Below are 22,064 nucleotides of genomic sequence, written 5' to 3'. Positions count from 1 at the left end.
ATAGTATCGAATCAGGAGATAAGTGAATTGTCCCAGTCCTAATCGATTTGTGTGTGAGTAGAATAACTTTTAGAATGAGTTGAAATGCATGTAGAGAATATCGTCTAGAGAGACGACTGTCATCAGTACAAAGGGTGAACAGTAGATCATACAGTATGTCCTTCAACATGCAACCTGAATTCAATATTCTACAGTTATGAATATGTGCAGTGCAGACAGCAGGGTCGGCTACTTTAAAGCCATAGTTGTGTAAAAGTGCTCGCCTATCTCTCTGTTGATTTGGGTAAACAGCCAGGGTGTGTTCAAAATCCCCTATGTCATAGTGTCCACACTGGGTTATAAAAAGAACGAAACTGGGCAGCCAGATAGCTCACAGTGCTTGCTTTTAATGACATGTTTCGCCTCATAATAGCAGCTGACTCTTTAATTTAGAGTTTAGTGGGGGATTTAATCTTTGGTGTGCTTGTCACGAACGAACGTCATTTGATGTTTTGGTGTTCTATTGTGTTCTCAATAGCAGTACAAGTAAATAACAAGTTAGTACAATGTTTATCTTCAGACTCCAAAATGTCAGAAATGCCCACTCGCTCCTAGATCGCAAAACCGTCTCCAAGCCGTCAGAGGCCAGGAGAGGTTTTTCATTTGAAAGTTGGTGAAGGTAGTAATCTCTGGACCCATATGGACCATAATTAGTGCTTGTGGAAAACTTCTGGGGCACCAGTTCCTCAGCTGGGACATGCAGCGTGAGCCCCTGAGTGACACCACATTGGATGTTACATAATTAAGGCCTTAAAATTAGACTGGCTGCCAGTCTCCTCCTTCTCCTTTACTTGTCCACATGGAGGTCACTCCTGTTTATATCTGTATTTTAGTACATTAGTACATTGTGGTGTACACAGCGTGTTTGGCAGTTGGTGTGACTGTACAGCAGTGCTTCTGTTTAGCAACCTTTCATCCCATTTAACCGTCAGTATTATGGTCCGTTTGGTCAAGTTTACATTCGTTCCACTACCACTTGGAGTAGCCTACTTTTAGCTGTAACGTTGACTATTTCAACTGTTAATCCATTACTTTTGACTAATTATTTCAGCCATTTATCCATTACTTTTAGCCAACTATTTCAACTGCTCTGCTCGCCTGCTCACTAGAGTTTATATACTCTCAATTGCAACACACGGTGTTTGGTGTTACAGTTGACCCAATGTGTGCTCAATGTGAATATATTTTTGTGAAATCAAGTATTAATTTCTGTTTTATAAAATTAGTTGTTTACTCCATAGTCTCCCAACATACGTCCTAGCAACTGCAGAAGTAACCCCTGGTGCACCCCTGGTTAGGAATCCCTGGTATACAGTATGTGTTGACCTGCATTAATGGACACCCCTCGTCCCCCTGTCCTGCACCCCCTTTTAGTGCTGTTTGGTGCCCTGGCAGCTGTGGAATTCATGGGAGGAGCAGGCAGGGCCCTGGCCCTCGGGCACAAGCAGGACTCAGCAGGGCGGACGTAGACAAGAATTTTTTAATCACCCCATCTCTCTGCCTCTCTCACTCCACCGTCTTTTGTCTTTCTCTCTGCCTTGTTGTTCTCCTCTCCATCGCTCATTGTTTCAAGTCTTCCTTTGCTTCTTTTACATCCTGCAATTCAAAATGCAGGGAAGTTATGGAGGGATATCCGCATACATGCAGTACACACACAGACAAGCATGCAAGCATGAAAGCGAGACCATTAAAAGCACTGAGGCAGCAGAAACAGCAGGCGGTGGTTTGTGGCCTCATTGCACTGACTGGCTGTAGAATAATAGAGCTGGACGTGAGTGACAGGTCAGTAAGTGGAACAAAGTGCACCGATGAGTTCCTGGTGGCATTAACAATGGCTTTGATTTACAGATTGTTTTGGAGTTCTCGTCTGTGTTTTGCAGCACAGTAAAGCGGAAAGGGAGAGAGACAGAGATGGAGTGTTGCTTTTTGTTTCACATGCAGCAAAGGTCAAAAGTCAGACTGAAACCTACATCATCGGTGTAAACGCGTGGTATGCAAATTAGCCTGCTTCAACATGAGTGGCCTCATTTTGAATAATAATCCAAATACAATACAGTCCTCAGCCATGTGGCAGTATATGCACTATGCACTGACGAAGGCTGGATGATAGGGCTGAAATAATATGATTACATAAAATAAAGTAATCAAAGTGACGTTCAATGCGTTGAACTGTGTCCTACAGTTTTACACTACAACAGACAAAACATTTTGTTTATGTTAAACAAAACTTCAGCTAAATGTATTAGTTTTTTTGTTAGATTACTTGCTTAGAGCCATTAATTTGCACAACACAGGTTTGCAGAATGATTACCATAATATGTTAGAGGTTATGATTCCAATAAAAGTTGGTAAACAATAATATTGCGTTATTGCTCAGTCTGTTGTTAAATTATACAACCCGTCAGAATGAAAGGGAAAGCTTATTTATGGCTTAAATAAGCACAAAGGATGCAAGCAGTCTGAGCCCTAATATCCTCTCAAACCTGCTTTAATGCAGCAGACTGATTTAAGAATCCTATAGCATGTACAGATGGTAGAAACATCTGTACATGCTTTGAACAAAATGCTGGAGGCTCTGTGTTGGGGTTTTGCATTGGGAGACATACATTCAGCCTATAAAACTACACATTGTAACCTCAGAGTCAGTCTTGAGTGAGGGGAAGAGACGTCTAGGTTAGAGGACTTTAACCTCTGTGCTCAGACTTTAGTCTGTTTACTCAACACAGATCAAGGCTGCGTTCCAAATCGCATTCTTTTTACTTTTTACTTTTAGTACGTACTGCAGCATCCCTTAGAAAATACGTACTGTTGCATGCAGTATGCATACAATTGGGACAAACTACTTTGTTATAACATTACGCCTTGAACTTTGACCCTCTTGCTCATATATCCGATATGTGTGATATCTGTCAAGTTTTCAGCTGTCTGCGCTCTCGGCGGCTCAGTCGATGTGACGTATCTTCCGCCGTGCAGAGGATTGTGGGTCAGAATATCCAGAGAAGCATGTTGGCTTGCATACCACAAATTGCATCCGGATGTATTAGGACATCCTGGTATTTTAGACATACTGCGTTTGACATACTATGTATTGGGACCTACTAAATCTTTTTCTGGCATACTAAATAGTATGGTACTCTGGGTATTTTTGGTTCAAATCATCACTTTTATTACTGCAACTACCTTTTTGAAGTTCTAACTAATAGAAAAAGTTATGATATCCGGGGTGTCAGCTGATACGGCAGCGTATTACTGCCACACCATAAAAAAAAAACGGATCAGTATCACTCAGTATCATTATAACGTGAAAAGTTTATTGTTATAACAAGATGTTTTTCACGTTCTAACGAGATATTTTCATGTTCTTACAACACACAAACTTATCAATGTGCTATTTATTTTGTATTATGTTTCACGTTTTAACAGTATAAGTGGTATATTGTTATAAGATGAAACCTTTCATGTTATACTAACATAAGTGATGATCAGGTTATAACATGAAACATTTAATGTTATAACAATAAGTTATAACATTTTAGCATGAAAAGTTTCACGTTATAACAAGATAAAGTATATTGTTATAACAAGAAAAGTTTCTTGTTATAACAAGGAACATTTTTTGCTGTAATGTGATAAGTTTATATGTCGTAGTACCGTGAAAAACCTCTTACAATAAACTTTTCACATTATTACGTGATACTGATGTGTTGTTTTTTTTGTAGTATTGCTGCCCTATCATCTGATAATCCCATATCTGCACTAAATCTTTAATTCCACATTTAGGAATCTGCATATTTTTAACATTAAGAGTCGGACATCTTTTTGTTTTATAATAGATATGTTAGGTATTGACACACTTTAATTTTTATCAGGACTTAAAGACTAGAATATCTCTGTTGCTTTTAAATAAAGCATAAGAAAACCATCTCACATAAAAAGACATTGAGAGAATGTGATGTCACTGTTACATGAAGAAGTTTTGTGATGTTTGATAAGTTGCCGTCAGCACTAAATGGGCAAGTTAGTTGTAACTTCATCCACAAGAGCGAGTCAGATAAAACCATCATTTTCACTCCATGCCCTTCACCCTATAAATCTGTAATATTTAAGGGAGGAAGATATTAATTGGCTAATTGGAATGGAAATATGGTAATGAGGAGATGGCACATAATTTAAAGTGAAGGCTTTAATAAATAAAAAGGGGAAGGGAGTTTGTGTGGCTGAGTGAGAAGCCAGGCAGAGACAGAGTGGGACTGCTGTATGTGAGAAATGCTCTGTGAGGCCGCCCTCACAACAGAAGGGCCCACGCCGTACCAGGAAGTGAAGAGACTTGGTGGGAAAAGAGCCGGCATTGTCTGGAGACAGACCGTTTATGTTGAGCGGCCTGGAGGTATAAAGTGCAGCCCCGATGGTATAGTAATGAGTAGCATATTGATTATGGTGGCTGGCCTGGTCTCGCTCGATCAGCTGATGTCCTGTGATTGTAGAGAGAAACCTTTTTAAAACAGTGGCCTGGATTTTAAAAAAATAAAATGTTTTTTTTGTTTCTGGTGAGATCTACATGACAAAAGTACCATTATTATGCTTTAATAAACCAATTAGGAAAAAATAATAATAATAAAAATGTTTGATCTTTAAAGCCCTATAATCCTTGACTTAAAGGTCTGATTGGATAATTCATATTAACACTTAAAACTCCTGAAATGCTGCTGTAACATGTCAATTCTCACAAATGGAGTATACATCAGTTTAGTTGTCACTGATTGATTGATTGAAAAATCTACTCTCTGCCAACTGTATTAGAAATAGCAATAGCAAGTGTATTTCTATAGCACATTTAATACACAGGAGAAATTCAATGTGCTTTACATAAATAAAAACAAAAAGTAACATCCTTATATACAATATGATTAAAAGATACAAAGTACATAAAATAGCAATTAAACAGAGAGTGATAATTAAAAGATAAGCAATATAAAAGAAAATACAAAGTTGATAAAAATACAATAAATGATGCACATGCATCGGTGTTGTGATATATCACCAGCAACGCTGTCAGAAACACGGTCTTAAATAGACTTTTATCCAGTTTTAAGGAATTTTTTGAAGTTATACATTTTCGATCTTGGTTGTTTTTATCTGTATCTTTTAACGAATGAAGGATTTAAGTCATCAAACACCTGGATTTTAAGTTATTTTAAGTTACCAGAGAGACTTCGGCTGAGTGAAACCATACGCCTGAGAGAAATCACACCAGCATAAATGTACCGGAGCCAGAGCTTGTCCAGTTTTTGGGCCCATATCCGTATAGGTACACCATACAATCTAATGCAATCCAGTACAGCAGCTCTGCCACATATTCTACCTTTACGAAACTTATAATGGTCAGTTTTTGTTAAAACATTCTGTGAGGTGTTAATGTAACTACAATTTATTACTGAGGTTGTAATTGTGGCGGTGTTGAACTGGACTGCATTATATTGAAATGTGTTTTTTAGCATTTTTTAATCAATACAGATATACAGAACATAGTTTATATTATGGCAATGCCAGTCAATCCTGAGCTCATGTGCGCATTTGTTCAAGTTCCGGTGCGCATCACACCTCGTGTCCTTTCTCACACTAAATCTAGGAAATGTCTCTGACAATCTTCAGCATATACTGTAGGTGTAGGCGTCCAGCAATTGTCACGTGCAGGAAAAAGAACAGTATTACGTGGGTGATGGTTATAAACTTTCCACCTCCGCGTGGAAAACAATGTTTCTAAGAGGTTGAGGAGGTGGGAGGAAAAGTGTCAGCCTCTTCTCTGTCTGTGGCTGCAGGTCCACTTTAATAACTGTCCACTTTACTAAATCAGAGAATAAATATGTATCTTCTTTTGTAAGGACTGTAATGAAATTGGAAAACAAAAATGCCAGGATAGGACCCCAGCTAAGGACTAGTCTAATCACACGTCTAGATATCGCGATACACAATCACGTTGTCTAAATTGATAATAACAAGCACATACTAACACAAATTTCTCAGAAAATCTGATGTGAAATATTTTTAGGGAATATCATTTGAAGATTGCGGTCCTGTTTTTACGACACACTTTACATTACCATTCAGTTTAATGCGATTAACAAACGGTGTATATATGGAAATATTAATTTTTTTCTCTATAACTTCACTTGAAACTGTTATTAATTAAATAATAAAATACTCAGTACTTTTATTTATCAAGTATTTAATTCACATAGAAGTATACATAATGGGCTTTAACATGTGTTTTTTTTATATAGACTATTTATTTATTGACTTAGTAGAAAACAAGCTATATTGTGTTATATATCGTTATCGAGATATGAAATGACCTGTATCGCGATAGAAGTTTTTGGTCATATCGCCCAGTCCTAACTCAGCTATAATGATAAACAAGTGTGGTTAGTGCATTTATTTATTACAGTTATGAATGTGAAATAATTTGTGGTATGATAGATTTAAAACTTAAATTTAACAGTTTTCTAATAATAACATTAACGAAGGTTTAAAGTGTCCCATGACAGTGTGACAGTGAGCCAGCATGCACAGTACCAGGACCCTGACACTGAAGCAGCTAAATGGTATTCAGCTATTATGTTTTTTATTTACACCTGTGATTTTCCTACATGTCAAAATGTTTTCTGTGACAAATACCTATTATAAAACTCTAGTAAAACATGTACTTATTGATGCACCAGGCTCACATCTGTGCATTGAAGACAGAAGATGTTGGTTGACAGTCTCAGAGAAACCAGATGGGGGCATCAGTTACCTAGAATTCCTCTCCTGGCGGACACTGAGATTTCTTTTTTTCTTCCCCTTTTCGCTTTTGAAACTTGTTCATTTCAAGGCTTCATGTGTTTCCCATAATATCATTGCACACAAAAACAAGACCTAAAGATAATAATTCACATCTGAAGCAGGCCTCATCGCTTTAAAAAACAGATGAGTGCTTATGGTGTCATGTTTTTTAAATCAATATGCTTTACAACAAAAGCCACTTGTGGTTGTGGTCATAGTTTGTGTTTGTGGCACACTGAGCAGGAGAGATAGTGGAGTGGTCTCACACCTTTTCTTGCAAATGACCCTTTAATGAATGTAGGGCTGCAACTAATGATTATTTTCATTGTTGATTGATCTGTTGATTATTTTCTCGGTTAATTGTTAAAGGGACTGTTTGTAAGAATCAGAAATGCTTGTTAACAGCGACACCTGTGGCTGTTAAGTCAACGAAAGTCAGCGTCGGGCTTGCGCTTGCTCGCTCTAAATAGACATGAACGAGCATCGCTCAAAACAGTGAGGCGACACACGTCAGCTAAAACCACAATATCACTCTATATTTCACCTGCTTGGCAGTAATGTTAGCTGACCAGACGAAGGTCTCTCCATGAATCAATGCTGATCCTAGTGTTGGCTTTTCCTGCTTCAGCCTCCGGGGCTGAAACGTTATCGTCTCCGACCGCGGTGAGAGGGAGACACTGGCACCCGGTCGGAGACAATGACTTTTGTCTCTGCGGAGCCCCGTCACTTCACAAGACACGGGAAACCTCTGTTGGTCTGGAGGAGCTGCAGCATTTAGTTCTGCACAAACGTCCACTGTACATTCACTAGATATTCTCAGAGCTACGAAGTCTCCTGCAGTGTGTAGTGTGCACGCATGCACGTGTAGAGGTGGAGCGAGACAGCGAGAACGCGTGCGGTGTGTGAGTGATGGCAAGCAGGCAGCGGAGCAGAGACTCCGGCCACATGAAGTTACACAAAATCAAAATTAAAAGACAGTTTGCAGAATCAAACCATTAAATTATAGCCATTTTGATTAAATGTTTATGAATAATTGGTCAATACCGAGCAGCTTCTTGCTCTCTCTCTCTCTCTCTCTCTATACAAAGTGGGGATTTTAGATAATTTATTCTCTCATTTGGACAGAGTTCGACATCTACATTCTTCACTGAATCGTCGAGTTAAGATCAAGAGTCTGTGGCTTGGGAATAACCGGAAAGTTTGTATTAATGGAGAAGTCTTTATTAATCTGAGCGGCTCCCAAGCCTCCATCAAAGTGTCCGTTTGATAGCAAAGTCTGTCCTTCAAATACGTCGTCTGGACATCGTCGTCTCAGTCCAGCTTTAGCGATATGCGCATATGCGAGCGCGCATGGGAAACCGATTAGAACCGGTAGATTTATACGTGTAAAAAGTTACAAAACAGTCCCTTTAAGTTTGCATCATAAAATAACTTATTTTGTATTATTTAATTTATTCTATCTGTAGTAGTTTGTAGTATTTGTTGTTTGTTCTGCTGCTGGTCAGGTGAACCAATCAAAAGATAAAATAATTAGTGAACCTCCTATAATAAAAGGAGCAACAGTGTGTGAATGCAGCTGTTTTCTCATTTCCTGGAAGTCACCTCCTCCTCCTCCTCTTCCTCCTCCTCCTCCTCCTCCTCCTCTCTCAGGACCCCCGCGTGGTCCCCGGACCCCAGCTTGGGAACCACCGGGTTTAAGCCATCCCTCTCTCTGCAGGCTCCATGCTACTATTGTCTCACAAGGAGAGAGCGGGCTATTTTGCAAAATAAAGGTAGCCTAGTATCCTGTCTCAGCCTCTACATTGTGGTCTGATCCTCTAGAAGCAGCTGGCCGGAGGTCTGATCAGATCAGCGGTAGTTCTCTCGTGCTTCCCCCGCGGACAGCGTCGCTACTCGGCGGTCGGATGCTGGAAGTCCTCGCCGATCAGAGAGCGCGCAGGGCTCGCAGAGAAAAAGGAGAAAGGAAGGAGGGATAGGGGAGCATTTTAATACCAAATCGGGACACATGTTGAGTCCACCTCCCCCCTTCTTCTTCTTCTTCTTCTCCTCCCAAATGCATTTGTTGCCTCAATCGCTTCTCCGGTACTAATTACGCAGCGTCCGGATCCAGCAGAGGCTCCGAGGATCACCACTAACACACAGGGACCATCATGGATCTCAGTAAGATAGTAAGTTGTTTTGTTTTCTTTCAGAACAGCAACACATAACACCGAGGAGGCATGTTTTTTTGGAGGTGGAGATCCTGTTGCGCACAGAGACACATGGGGCTTTTTGCACGATTATACATGCAAGTTCTGCTCCATGCATGCAAGCAGGGACTTGTTGTTGTTGTCTGATGATTATTACACAGATTTAATGTGGCCAGCCGTGGGAAGTTTGGATTTTTTGTTTGTGGAGGAGAAGAAGGCATGAAAATCTGAGCAGAAATCTGTAGGAGCAGGGTCCTTGAAGGGGGTCTCCACAGCTGAATGGAAGAACATGCTTGAATGTGGAAATAATCAGAATAAGACAGGTTTTTTTCTTTACTTTCACCATTCAAAGATTGTTAAACAAGGCGGATAAAACAATAGCAACCATAACGGTATATTTGACATGTTGTGGAGAAGAAGGCATGAAAGTCTGAGCAGCAATCTGAAGCACAACAGGGTCCTTGGAGGGGGTCCCAGCTAAATGGAAGAACATCTTGAATGTGGAAATATTCAGAATAAGATCACAGGTTTCTCTTTACTTACACTGTTCAAAGACTGTTAAACGATAGCAACCAAAACTGTATATCTTACATGTTGTGGGCATTAACGCATGAAGGTTTGAGCAGAAATCTGAGGCATAGGGTCCTTTGAGGGGGTCCACAGCTGAATGGAAGAACAGCTTAAATCCACTTAAATGTTGTGGAAATAATCAGAACAAGACAGGTTTTTCTCTTTACTTACACCGTTCAAAGACTGTTAAACAAGGCGGATAAAACAATAGCAACCAAAACTGTATATCTTTTAACACATGAAGGTTTGAGCAGCAATCTGAGGCACAGGGTCCTTCGAGGGGGTCCACCGCTGAATGGAAAAACATGCTTGAATGTGGAAATAATCAGAATAAGATCACAGGTTTCTCTTTACTTACACTGTTCAAAGACTGTTAAACAAGGCGGATAAAACAATAGCAACAATAACTGTATATCTTACATGTTGTGGGCATTAACGCATGAAGGTTTGAGCAGCAATCTGAGGCACAGGGACTTGGAGGGGGTCCACAGGGTCCCAGCTAAACAGAAGAACATGCTTGAATCCGCTTAAATGTTGTGGAAATAATCAGAATAAGATCACAGGTTTCTCTTTACTTACACTGTTCAAAGACTGTTAAACAAGGCTGATAAAACAATAGCAACCAAAACTGTATATTTTACATGTTGTGGACATTAACACGTGAAGGTTTGAGCAGCAATCTGGGGCACAGGGTCCTTGGAGGGGGTCCCAGTGAAATCCACTTAATGTCGAAATAAAAGGAATAAGACACAAAGATCACACGTTTCACTGTACAAAGACTGTTCAACAAGGCTGATAAAAACAGCAAAGTATTCACCATGTTGTGGACATCAACACGTTCGGGTTTGCAGCTTTAACTGAGTCTATTTTGGGGTCTTAAGTCATGAAAATGTCTGAGATGTGCTCCTCTGTTGCCCAGAGCGTTTCTGCTTTTCACACGGCTCAGTCTCCAGCTGCAGGTTAGTGGAAGAAAAAGTTCAGCAAAGCACAGCTTAAATGTGCCATGAATGTCAATTACAGACCGTATTGATGTCGAACCTTGAAGACAGAGTGTGTCTTTGTGTAACCATCAGCGTGTTACACACATTAAAGAGACACTTGGTGTGAATTTAAAGTCAGGCGAGATGGTATAGGACAGTAAAAAACGATATTTAACGGTGTGTGAAAGCTAAACAAACTCAAATCTTGAGTGCATTTATTTTCCTTTCTGGCTCAGAGTGCTGTGAATGATCGAGGCTAAAGTGTCCAGAGTGTACTGAAGCAGGTGCACATAAGCCAAGGCAACAAGACCAGCCTTTCACTGCCAACATGGATGGATGGGTGTACTTTTAGCCCCTGTATAGTAGGCGTGGGGGAGGGTGGGTGATAAAAGCACACCCAGAGTCCTCTTTCCAATGATCCTCAGCTGAGGGAGACTCTAAAAGGAGTTTGTATTGAAGGAAATACTCAATAAAAGAAATGGTACACATTCACAGAAAGCAAATGTATGAAGAGGAGCAGAATCCAGACAGTTTCTTTAGATAACTGGAGCAGGAAAACCACTGAAATAAATCCCAGCTGCCCACATGAAGTCAGTCGGGGCACATAGCGCAGACATGGCGTAGGTGTAGTGCTGGAAAATCTCTTCCTGTGGATCTCCATTCAGTTGCACTGAACAGGTTATTTGAGACAAACCGCTTGGGGGAAACTGTTCAGTTACTATGCAGGAACTCCTCAAGGTTGTTCACCTTGGTTGAATCGCCGCCTCCTTTCTGCCGCTATGTTTTGGCTGTTTGGCATGTAGTGAGACGCAATGGTATAAAAACAAAGTCCAGATAGATGCAAGACCTGTCAGCAGGTCCGCGTATGAGTTGGTGATTCACAGAGTTTTGAGGAACATGATTGCATCAAAGATATTCGTGTTTTGTACAGAGTTGCGTGATGTTGAAACTTTTACAGTTTAACGGTCTTTTTCAGTGTCATTGCAGTGAATGCTGATACATATTTTTTTCCCCACAGTAGCCCCAGTAGTAGTGGAGTTAACCTGTTAGGGCCTACTGTAGGTGTACGGTACCTGTTGCACTTGCACATGCAAATGTCTAAAAAATACCGGCCCTGGTTTCTTACAAAACATTGTTTCCAAAGTGTGAGCAATCTCTGAAATGCCAGGAAAGAGACAAACAACAAAAATTTAACAAGGAACGTTGTGATTACATGTTATGCACCTTTAGACCGCCTTGTCACGGGGATGCCTTCTTGCATTTTTATGCTGATACTGATTTTCACATTGTCGTGGACAAGTTTTTGTAAATATCAGAAAATGGAAAATCTGTCAATCAACAGAAGAGTTTTGTAAACACGCAGAGAGTTAAATATTAACTCAACTCATTAAAGGAACAGTGTGTAACATTTCGGGGATCTATTAGCAGAAATGGAATATAATATTCCTACCTATGTTTTGTGTATAATCAGATGAAACTAAGATTTGTTGTGTTTTCGTTAGCTTAGGATGAGCCCTTCATATCTACATAGAGAGTTGGTCCTCTTCACGGAGTCCGCCATGTTTCTACAGTAGCACAGAACGAACAAACCAAACTCTGGCTCTAGAGAAAGACTTTCACGTTATTACGTTACCTGAAGATCACCATAGTTCTCCAGCACTGCGGTAACGTGAGCTGCAGAGTGCAAAACCGTGGTACCGCCAGCGGCCGTCTGATTTCTGTTGCTCCTAAAGTAGTGTTAATTGTGGTAAGGATGACCTCTGAGTGAGACGAACGGCGTTACTAGAGCTGTATAACTAGAGCTGAAATGATTAGTTAATTGACAGAAAATTAATTAGTAACAATTTTTATAGTTAATTGATAATTTTAGTCATGTTTTAAACAAAAATGCACAAGAAAAAAAAATGTATTCCAGCATGTCAAATGTGAATATTTGCCGGTTTTCTTAGACTTCTACGATAGTAACATGATTATGTTTACATTTTGGACTTTTTGTTGGACAAATCAAGCTATTTGAAGATGTCACCTTGGGCTCTGGGAAAATATGATATATAATATGGTCGGTTGACCAAATTGACCAAACAATTAATTAATCAAGAAAATAATCAGCTAATTCATTTATAATGAAAATAATCGTTAGCCGCAGCTAAACATGTAACAAGTAAACAGAAATGCATTACTAGGGCTATGCTACAATAAAGGAAAACACACTGAGTCATTTAGGGCTATCCTCAACCAAAGAAGTTCTTAGTCGGCTAACACTTTATCATAGGATTTTATTACATGGCTTTGTTGAAACTTGATTCTGATTGGTTAATCACGGCGTTCTACGGTCTGTTATTTCTTTATAGCAGACCGTTGCTATGTATAACAGACCGTTGCTATGGACGCAGTTTGGATGTCGGACCCTGCCGGACTGTTTTTTTGTCAGATTATCGATTTCTTCAGTAAGTAACCGTGTAATAAGCTAAGGATAATAAGGATAATGTACAACTAGCGGGAAAAAAAACCTTCAGGGTGACGCCAGACCCCTCCCGCTTTGCGTCCCCCTGTTGGGGTTTGTTTCACAACAATGACCTGAGATGCACATTATCCCTTACTTGTCGACTAATATATTTGTTGATTTAATCGACAGATCTGTGAATCTGTTTCTCCACAAAGAATCACACAGAAGCACCACTTTAAATCTTGTGTTTACCAGAAATGTGCTCATAAGTTTATTGGAATTAAGTCATTCATGAAAAAAGCATAAAAAACAACTAATTGACGAAAGAATTCTTAGTCGACTTATCGACTAATTGTCTAAGACGGGGCAGCCCTAGATTCATTTGTAATCAACAAATGTATCATCCACTTATAAAAACAGGGCAATAAAACAGACGTTATTGATTTGATACGGATAAACTGTGCCTAAATTTCAAAGCACATGTATGTACAGAGGAGCGAACTGTCTCTTCCCTGATTGACATACCTATTTTTGCCTCCGCATTTCTTCGGTAAAGTCTCTAACGATGCACATCAAAAGCCTTTTTGAACAAATTTAACAAATTGAGCTGGCAGTTGCCAGTCAAACAGTCTGTTTGCTGCAGGAGTTTTACTGTTGTGGGACGGTCTAATTGGTGTCAGATCACAACATAAGCCGTCATCGAGTCCTTCAGGAAAACCCGCCCACACACACACACACACACAGATAGACAAACTCTGTGATGTTCACGTGTGTTCAACGTTGGGGAGCAAAGTGGGCTGAGGAGCCTCGCTGAGCCGCACAGATGTTCCTTTTATAATGTGTCATCATGACATCACCGGTGCTGCAGGAAGTGGAGCTTTAGAGCCGAGGCTTCCTTCACATGAGGCTGCAGAAAGCCGTCCTATTAGGGGAGGCTCATAAACCTGCCATGGGGGTGTGGGCCTGAGAGTTTAATTATGCTGGAGGCCGGCCTGCAGCGTGTGTGTGTGTGTGTGTGTGTGTGTCTTTAACCAGCTGCTGCCCTCCACCTCTGCCCTCAGGAACAGAAGCCCGGTGCTCTGAGGTCACACATTGCTAATGTCCTGAAGCTCTATGTTTTCATGCTTTTTAATGGGCTCTTTAGAGACGGTGGCGTCATCCCACTGGGCTTATCTGCATCACCAAATGCCTTGTTATTAACGGAAGATGCTGTGTGCATTCTGTGGAAAACAAGCTCCCAGTTACAGTCTCAGAGTCGTTTCAGCCTTCACGATTGTGATAATACAAGCTGCTGAGGCAACATAGATGAGCGGTTTCACCATCACTTAAGAGCCGAATTATTAATTGCAATGCAGACTGTGAGTTTGTAAATTTCCTCCTCACAGCTGGGTCTTTCCCTGCGTGCATTCATGTACACAGGAAAAATAGCCGCCACTCTAAAAAAGACCATCTATTCCACTACCTTCCTCTCCTCAGTGCCAGCCAGGCTCCCTTTCAAGAGGTGTGGAGTGACTGTTGTATGAGAGCGGATGTTCATGTCGAAGGCAACACGTTAAACGGTCCTTTTAAACAAGCAACACAGAGCGCTCTGTTCAGAGGAGTGACCTTTTGAATCGGGTGGAGTAACTTTTGGAAAAATGTTTGGGCCCAAAAACGCCTTTTCCACGTATTATCTGATCTTTGAATGCATTTGTAAAAAGTGTTGTTTCATAGCGTGGGAGGATGTGTGTTTGTGTGAAACGCACTGGTGGTGGGGCTTTCGGTTTCAAGTGCTTATTTTTGATCGTGCATGTCGAACCATGAAGGGAGTTGTGTGCTTTTCGAGGAAATGGGCACGTATTTTTAACTAGTCTCACCTTCCTTTAGCCTGATACCATCCAAGTACACAAGAAATACTGATATTAAAGCCCAGTTAGTTATGTTTTGATCATATTAATTGCAGTAGGGGTGTCGCGATATACCAGTACTGAGGATAACCGTGATATTTAAAAATTAAATAGTGATATCATGTTAATAATACACATATAATGATATTGTGTAAATAAACCAGCGCCTCTTAAATCATTTTATACTGTTACGGTTACAGACTCAAACCACCTTAGAGGAGATCTGACTGCTCGTATTTGTTGCCCCCCGTTTTAAGTGATGTCACCGTGTTCCCAGATCTCAGCAATTACTTTGACAAGTACAATTTTATTCATAACTGATAGCCAGGGCTATGAATATAAGACCCAAGTTGTTATGGGCCGTGGTTTTCCTTGAAAGACACCTGGAAGAGTCTGGCAGGAAATGTGAGAGGGTAGAAGGAATGAAGTGTTCGGCCTGACTGACCGTCTGGGTCGCCTGAGCAAGGTCTCTCGCTGAAGGGGGGGGGGAGTTGGTCAGGCAGGAAATGGGCAGAGTAGGGTGTGCCAAGACAGGAAGCCTGACTGAGCGCCTGTACCCCTCCTCCCCACCACCAGCACCACTGCCTCCACCCCCAGTGCGTCAGCCACAATGACCATGCCTCCGCCGCCGCATCTCAGCGTTACAGTGCTGCTGCATTCACAGACAGACGTGCATGTTTCTGTTTTTCATTCCTCCCTCGCTGTATACCCGTGCTGTGAAAACATCTCCTTCAAACAACTGGATTTATTCAGATTTCCCACCAAAATCAAAGTTTTTACAAGGTTACATTTGAACACATCATGATGTTATAGTTTAACTTTGCCCAATACTCATTTTTACTGATTGAACACACCATAATGTAAATCAATGCAACCTCAGATTAACTAGCTCTCGTCCTGCCGATTTCAACACTGATTTGTTTTTCACAATGTAGCATTATCAGGGAAAAAATAGGGGGCGTCGATAATGAGTTTACTTCCTTTTCTTCCTTTTTCGGATTTTAGGCGCTGTTAATATCGAGTACCGTCACCTTTTCAGAATTTTGTCATCAACTTGGTACCTAAGTATCGGTTCTGGTGACATCCCTAATCTCCATGTCTTTATCAGGGCAAGTGCTTGACAAAAGAGAACGTCGGGGCTTGTAATGGCATCAAATAGAGCACTGATTATACATCCTGTAGGTTTAAATTTGGACTAATGCTATAGATGGAGCTTACTGATGTGTTTTAGGGTTGTAGGTACTGCTCTTTATGTCCTTTTTTCCTCAGTGTTTGTGAAACATTTGTGCATGCCTGTGCTTTTTATTACAAGTTCACTGGGGAAATACGGTTCAGTGTAGTTCCCAAGGTCTAAATAAAAGCTGCAACCAGCTAGCTTTGTTTTGGTTTCTCTTTTTGGGCAGTGTGGGTGAAAACACACAAATGCCCATCACCATTTCCCAGTGCCCAAGGCAATCCCTTCACATAACTTGTTTATTTCAAACCTATTGAATTTACAATGATCTAAATCAGAGAAAAGCAGCAAATGCTCACATTCGAGACGCTGGAACCAGTGAGTGTTTGGTATTTTTTGCTTGAAAAAAGACTGAAATGATTAATACCAAAATAGTTGCCCTTTAATTTTCTGTCAACTGTCTAATCAATTAGTGGACTGATAATTTAAGCTCTCACAAAAACTGAAGATAAATCAAGGATCAAAATATTGCAAAAACTGCAGTACCTAACCCTTGACTTCACTTTATGATTAAATACTTGCATTTGACATAAAGTGTGCAGGGTTTTTATCTTTCTTGATAAGAAGAGCCAGTCAGAAAAGATGATCTGATAAATGTGTGAAGCTGAAAAGACGGCACAGTGTATCATGGGCGCTCCCGGCTCTGTGTCCTCCTCCCTCTAGACCTAAATGGCTGGGATCATATAATCACTGTACTGTAACTCAGATTAATCACCCCACTCCCATACTAAATCATCGGGGTCACACAAGGATATCTCCTCCGCCTCCTCCACCAAGAGAATTTGAATCCACTTTGAAGAACAAGTGTTTCCGCATCTACTCCCTTTCATTTGGCCCTGGTGAGGTTTTCATTTTCTCATGATTGAACACAACTCGCTGTCTTTTCCCTGCTACCACCATGGGGTGACCATGATACGATGACTTATCTGCAGGACTAACGTGGAAATCGAATTGCCAAGGCATGCATTAGTCACACGCTCTTGCGAATCGGTCAGAGGAGTCGGGGTGGGGAAGTGAGTCAATGAGCGAAGGGCTGTTTCATTTAGCAGGCAGAAGATGCTTCTCTCTCTGGGCTCTGAGCACTGACCCTTCAGTGGACACAGCCAGGCTACGATCAGCATATCAATGCCCTGCTTTCTACTGAAGGGCTGATTGGAGCCTGCCAGGCTTAACTTAACATGCTTTCAACACTGTATCAATAACACTTTGTTCAAAAGCAAAGCTGTGGAGAGAAAAAAAAAAGATGTTTCTGTAGATACCAAGATGCAAAAAGGAGTTTTGTGTTCAGCTGAGTAATTGATTGAATCCTTAATATAACTGGTGGGAATAGTGTTGAAAATGAGGGAAAGATGAAAGGAGGGCATGAGGGAGGAAGTTCAGGAGTTGAGGTTTCTGTCCACATTTTAAGGAGGACTCCCTGAGGGCTGATCTTTGCTCTTCCTCCTCATAATCACCTCCTTCTCACCTCCGATTTAATTCCTCGTCGTTTCACTCCGTCAGCTGGTCTGCGTGGCCGCGCTGCGAGGAGCTAATAGGTCATTGATGCATCGATGCCAGCAGCCAATGCCAGGAGTCCCAGGCAGCTGGCACTCCCATTCAACCCAAACACAAAGTACAAAGTCTCACTGTGGGCTAATTGGGTCATCCTCATGTGGGAACCAGTTGCACTGGGAGGTTTCTCAATCATCCCTTGATTTTTGTGGGTGTGAGTGACGGAGAGGAAAGGGGAAGCAAAATGACAGGACGTTGAAAAACATTAAAGTGATGAAAATTGCTCTTCTTGCGATTTAAATGTCACTTTAACATCCAACAAACAGCTGATGTCAATTGGTTAAAGCCTCGTTTTTTCTGCTTAACTCTTGTACTGATGACAACACAAGATAATGTCATGTTTGTGGACAGATTAACAACTAGTACAGGGACAGGAAATGACACAAAAGTCATTTCCCTTTTTTTTGCTAATGCAAGGCAGATGTGGCCAGAGTGTAAACAACATTTTTTGACTGCCCTAGGGCCTATACACTGAATTTGATTTTGGAAATCTAACCTCTGATAGAGAGTCAGTTCAGCCCTTCAGCACTGAAAAAGGCTCTGACTAGCTTTACATGCTAGTGGTGGAAATGAATCTAGTGTGTTGCAATAATTGCACCATGCTAAATGTGGGCCTCTACACCATCAACAAACTTATTAACAGTGAGAATGAAACTGAACAATAAGAGGAACCAGCTCTAGAATATGCTGTTTTATGGGTTTATGATACTTGTTGATTTATAAAAAGACTGCAGTGTTTGTTTCATGCTTGGAAAGCTCAGCATAACCAAATGAACTGTGATAGTTCATTCGTGACCTCAGAAATACTGGTGTGACAAACCTATTTGAACTCAAGGTCCACTTACTAGTTTTGTTCTATAGCTTTTAACCTCATCTCATGGTCCAAGTTCCATACTTAGCTCACATGATTAGGTTGAAAGCGTGTGGACCTTGAGTTAAGTCTTTTCAGTTCATTCAGTTTAATTTAATTCAAAATTCATTTTTGAGGTTTTCAAACACAAAACTAATCCATTCACACTGGAGCTGCAACGATTAATCGATTAGTTGTCAACTATTAAATTAATCGCCAACTATTTTGATGAGCGATTAATTCGTTTGAGTAATTTTTTAAAGAAAAAAGTACAAATTCTCTGATTCCAGCTTCTTAAATGTGAATATTTTCTGGTTTCTTTACTCCTCTATGACCGTAAACTGAATATCTTTGAGAAACAAGACATTTGAGGACGTCATCTTGGGCTTTGGGAAACACTGATTGACATTTTTCACCATTTTGTGACATTTTATAGACCAAACTATGAATCGATTAATTGAGAAAATAATCAACAATGAAAATAATTGTTAGTTGCAGCCCTAATTCACACCCATAAAAAATATGATAATAAACAATGTCCAACAACACAAAGGCACATTATGTCAAAAACTGCAAAAAGTTCAAGTGCATTTATTGATCTATACATCAAGTAAAGGACCGTTCACACGTCTTATTTACCTCGCACGGCAGCTGGATTCTCGCAATGTCACGAGATCACATAACACACCAAAATCCATCTTGTCAGGCTTCAAGTAATGCGTTTGTGTCCGAAACACAGTGGCTCGGACCAGTCAGCGTCCTGTGAGGAGGTTACGGGCATGGCTTATGCGTGTGTGAGACGCAACACGGAGAGGCGACTGTTCGTTCTAAACAACAATGGCGGCTCCTGGAGAGGTTAGTGTAGCTGCAATAGCATCAGTTACATCAGAACTGGAGAGTATTTCTTCATTGAAAGAACAGCAAAGAACCGCACTGAAGGCCTTTCTCGATGGAAAGATGTTTTCGCTCTTCTCCCGACTGGCTTCAGCAAGAGTTTGATTGACAGATGATTCATCCAATCACCTGCCAAGTATCTTTTTGAAAGTACCTGACCTTTTCCAAACAGTTCCCAATGATGGTCAGATGGTTCTGTGAAACAAGCCATCTGGCAGGTCAGATTAAAGTCTGGAATAAAACCAAACTTACTTCTGCTTGTTTTACATACAGGCAATCTGAAATGCAGTCCTGGCAGCATTAGCTCAAAGTTGTCATAAAGGATGAGGATGTGTGATGTCATTGATAATATTTTATGTTCGGTATTAAGCTGTGTAAGGGATCTCTGTGTTTTGACAACAATTTTAGAGATTAACATCCCCTCGCAATTGGTTCTTGTCCGTGTAAATACTGCTTATACTGCAACGCTGTTGTTTCATGTGTTCTTACCAGCTATGAAGATGCGATAAGAAAGTAAATGTGAGATTGTTGACAAACTCTGTAGTTGATTGGTAAACAGGAAGCGTAACATCTCACAAAGCAGCAGATGCTCAAATTTGACTCCGTGACCTTTCTCTTGTGGTCTAGATCAGAGGAAACAAACTGTAGGTTTGACCGCAGTCTTATATTTCATCTCTCTGCTGCACAGCGTGAACAGGACGGTGTAAACCCCCCGCTGTGTTTGACCTTTACTGTACCAGCACACACACACTTGGCTCAAGTTGTGTGCTGATGCAACAGGACAGGTGTTGCACTTGTAGCTCCAGTCAGTGCTCATGTTCAATCAACATCGTTGTGCATGTTTAAAGACGGGAGTGGAAGCGATGTCAGCCATAATGTTGACGGCACGCTGCGGTGTCTCCTCCTCATCATCGGCAGGATTACGAGCCGAGCACAGACGGGTGGATGATGTTGAAACAGCATCTCTATATTCCTCCTCCTGCCCTCACTTTGCTTTAGTGAACCACTCCTGTGACTTAATCACACTCGTAAATTAGATTTCTGCGGACACAAAACTTGTGTTTGCCAACTTGTTGGAGCTGGTGATGATACGTCATTCAGATGTGATGTGAGGAGAATGATGCAGTCTATTGTCCGCTGTTGTTCAGACAAGACGGGAGCTGTATTTTGGAACCAGACTGTTTTTCTCTAATCCCGGTTTAGTTTTTTGTTTTTTTGAGCTGTGTGTTTGAAGGGATTATGTTCATAAATAAAATATTCTCTGGACATTTTTAGATCCAAAAGAGTCGGCGACACCTGGTAGCATATTTAAAGATACATAAGGGTGCAGATTAGAGTTGCAACGATTAATTGATTAGTTGTCAACTTTTAAATTAATCACCAACTAATCGGTTAATAGGTTTGAGTAATTTTTTAATGGGAAAAAAAGTCAAAATCCTCTGATTCCAGCTTCTTAAATGTGAATATTTTCTGGTTTCTTTACTCCTCTATGACAGCAAACTGAATACCTTTGAGTTGTGGACGAAACAAGACATTTTAGGACGTCGTCTTGGGCTTTGGGAAACACTGATTGACATTTTTCATAATTTTCTGGACATTATATAGACCAAACATATGAGCGATCATTCAAGAAAATAATCAATAGATTAATTGACAATGAAAATAATCGTTAATTGCAGCCCTTGTGCAGATGTTCTGGTTCAGAGATTTAAATAATGATTTTAGCAGCAGTGTGTGTTGTTTTTTTTTGATAACTTCCAATGCTCCGAAGTTCTTCCTCTTCTTCTCTCCTTCATCCTGCTTCCTTCCCTCCCCACCCCTCCTGACTCGCTCCTCCTCCTCCTCCTTCTCCAATGATTCATCACGGTGAACTTCCAGTCCTGACAGCTCACATACTGGAAGAGGAGGAGCAGACTCAGGACATCTGTGGGAAGTGAGATTATGAAACAGGCCTCCCGTCCTCTGCTGACCCCCAGACACCACACTCCCGGTTCATGATTACCATACCATACAAACCATAGCGACAAAATACATGTTTGCTCTATTTTTTTTTTAGCTTCAGCATTTTGAATTGAGGGGATGAGATGTATGGTTTGATTTTCCTCTCATGTGCAACGTGATATGTCAGCCAGATGTCGCTCCAGAACACCTTGTTTTGAAAAGCATCTGAAATGGTTTAAACACTAAAAAAACAATGTGGCCCTGGAATTTATAGCAGGAACATTTTTTCATATTTATTTCATCATGCAGCTTTCCTGTTTGGCTGCCTAAAATAACCTCTATGGGACATAAAGATTGGAAAACAAGTACAGGGTATTTAGCCACGCTAGCAGCATGGCTCTATGGATGTCAGCGTCTGTCAGTCAGTCGGCCCACCACTTTGGTCCCGGCTGAAATATCTCAACAACTATTGGATGGATCGCCATGACATTTTGTACAAACATTCATGTTCCCCAGAGAATGAATCCTACCGACTTTGGTGATCCTCAGACTTTTACTCCAGTCCCTCCATGAGGATAACAGTTGTGGTTTTTAGTGAAATATCTCAACAACTATTTGATGGATTGCCAATAAATGTGAAGGTCCCCAGATGATGAATCCTC

At 40.8% G+C, this 22,064-nt stretch overlaps 1 protein-coding gene across 3 annotated transcripts in view; it reads left to right on the top strand.

The window, feature by feature from the left end:
• Positions 1 to 22,064, top strand: part of hip1 (huntingtin interacting protein 1) — a 60,577-nt gene that overhangs the window by 3,327 nt on the left and 35,186 nt on the right. Inside the window, exon 1 of one of the 3 annotated variants that reach the window (XM_037775777.1) lies at positions 8,529 to 9,029. The exons of the other annotated variants lie outside the window; for them this stretch is intronic. Coding sequence (XP_037631705.1) covers positions 9,012 to 9,029 — 18 coding nt within the window. The 5' untranslated portion in view covers positions 8,529 to 9,011. Of the gene's footprint in view, positions 1 to 8,528; positions 9,030 to 22,064 lie in introns of those variants that run through there. 3 annotated transcript variants of the gene reach the window in all.

The sequence above is a fragment of the Sebastes umbrosus genome, chromosome 7, assembly GCF_015220745.1.
Source record: "Sebastes umbrosus isolate fSebUmb1 chromosome 7, fSebUmb1.pri, whole genome shotgun sequence".
NCBI lineage: Eukaryota > Metazoa > Chordata > Actinopteri > Perciformes > Sebastidae > Sebastes > Sebastes umbrosus.
The sequence above is the reverse complement of the archived record's forward strand: the minus strand, read 5'-3'. Positions and strand labels throughout refer to the sequence as shown.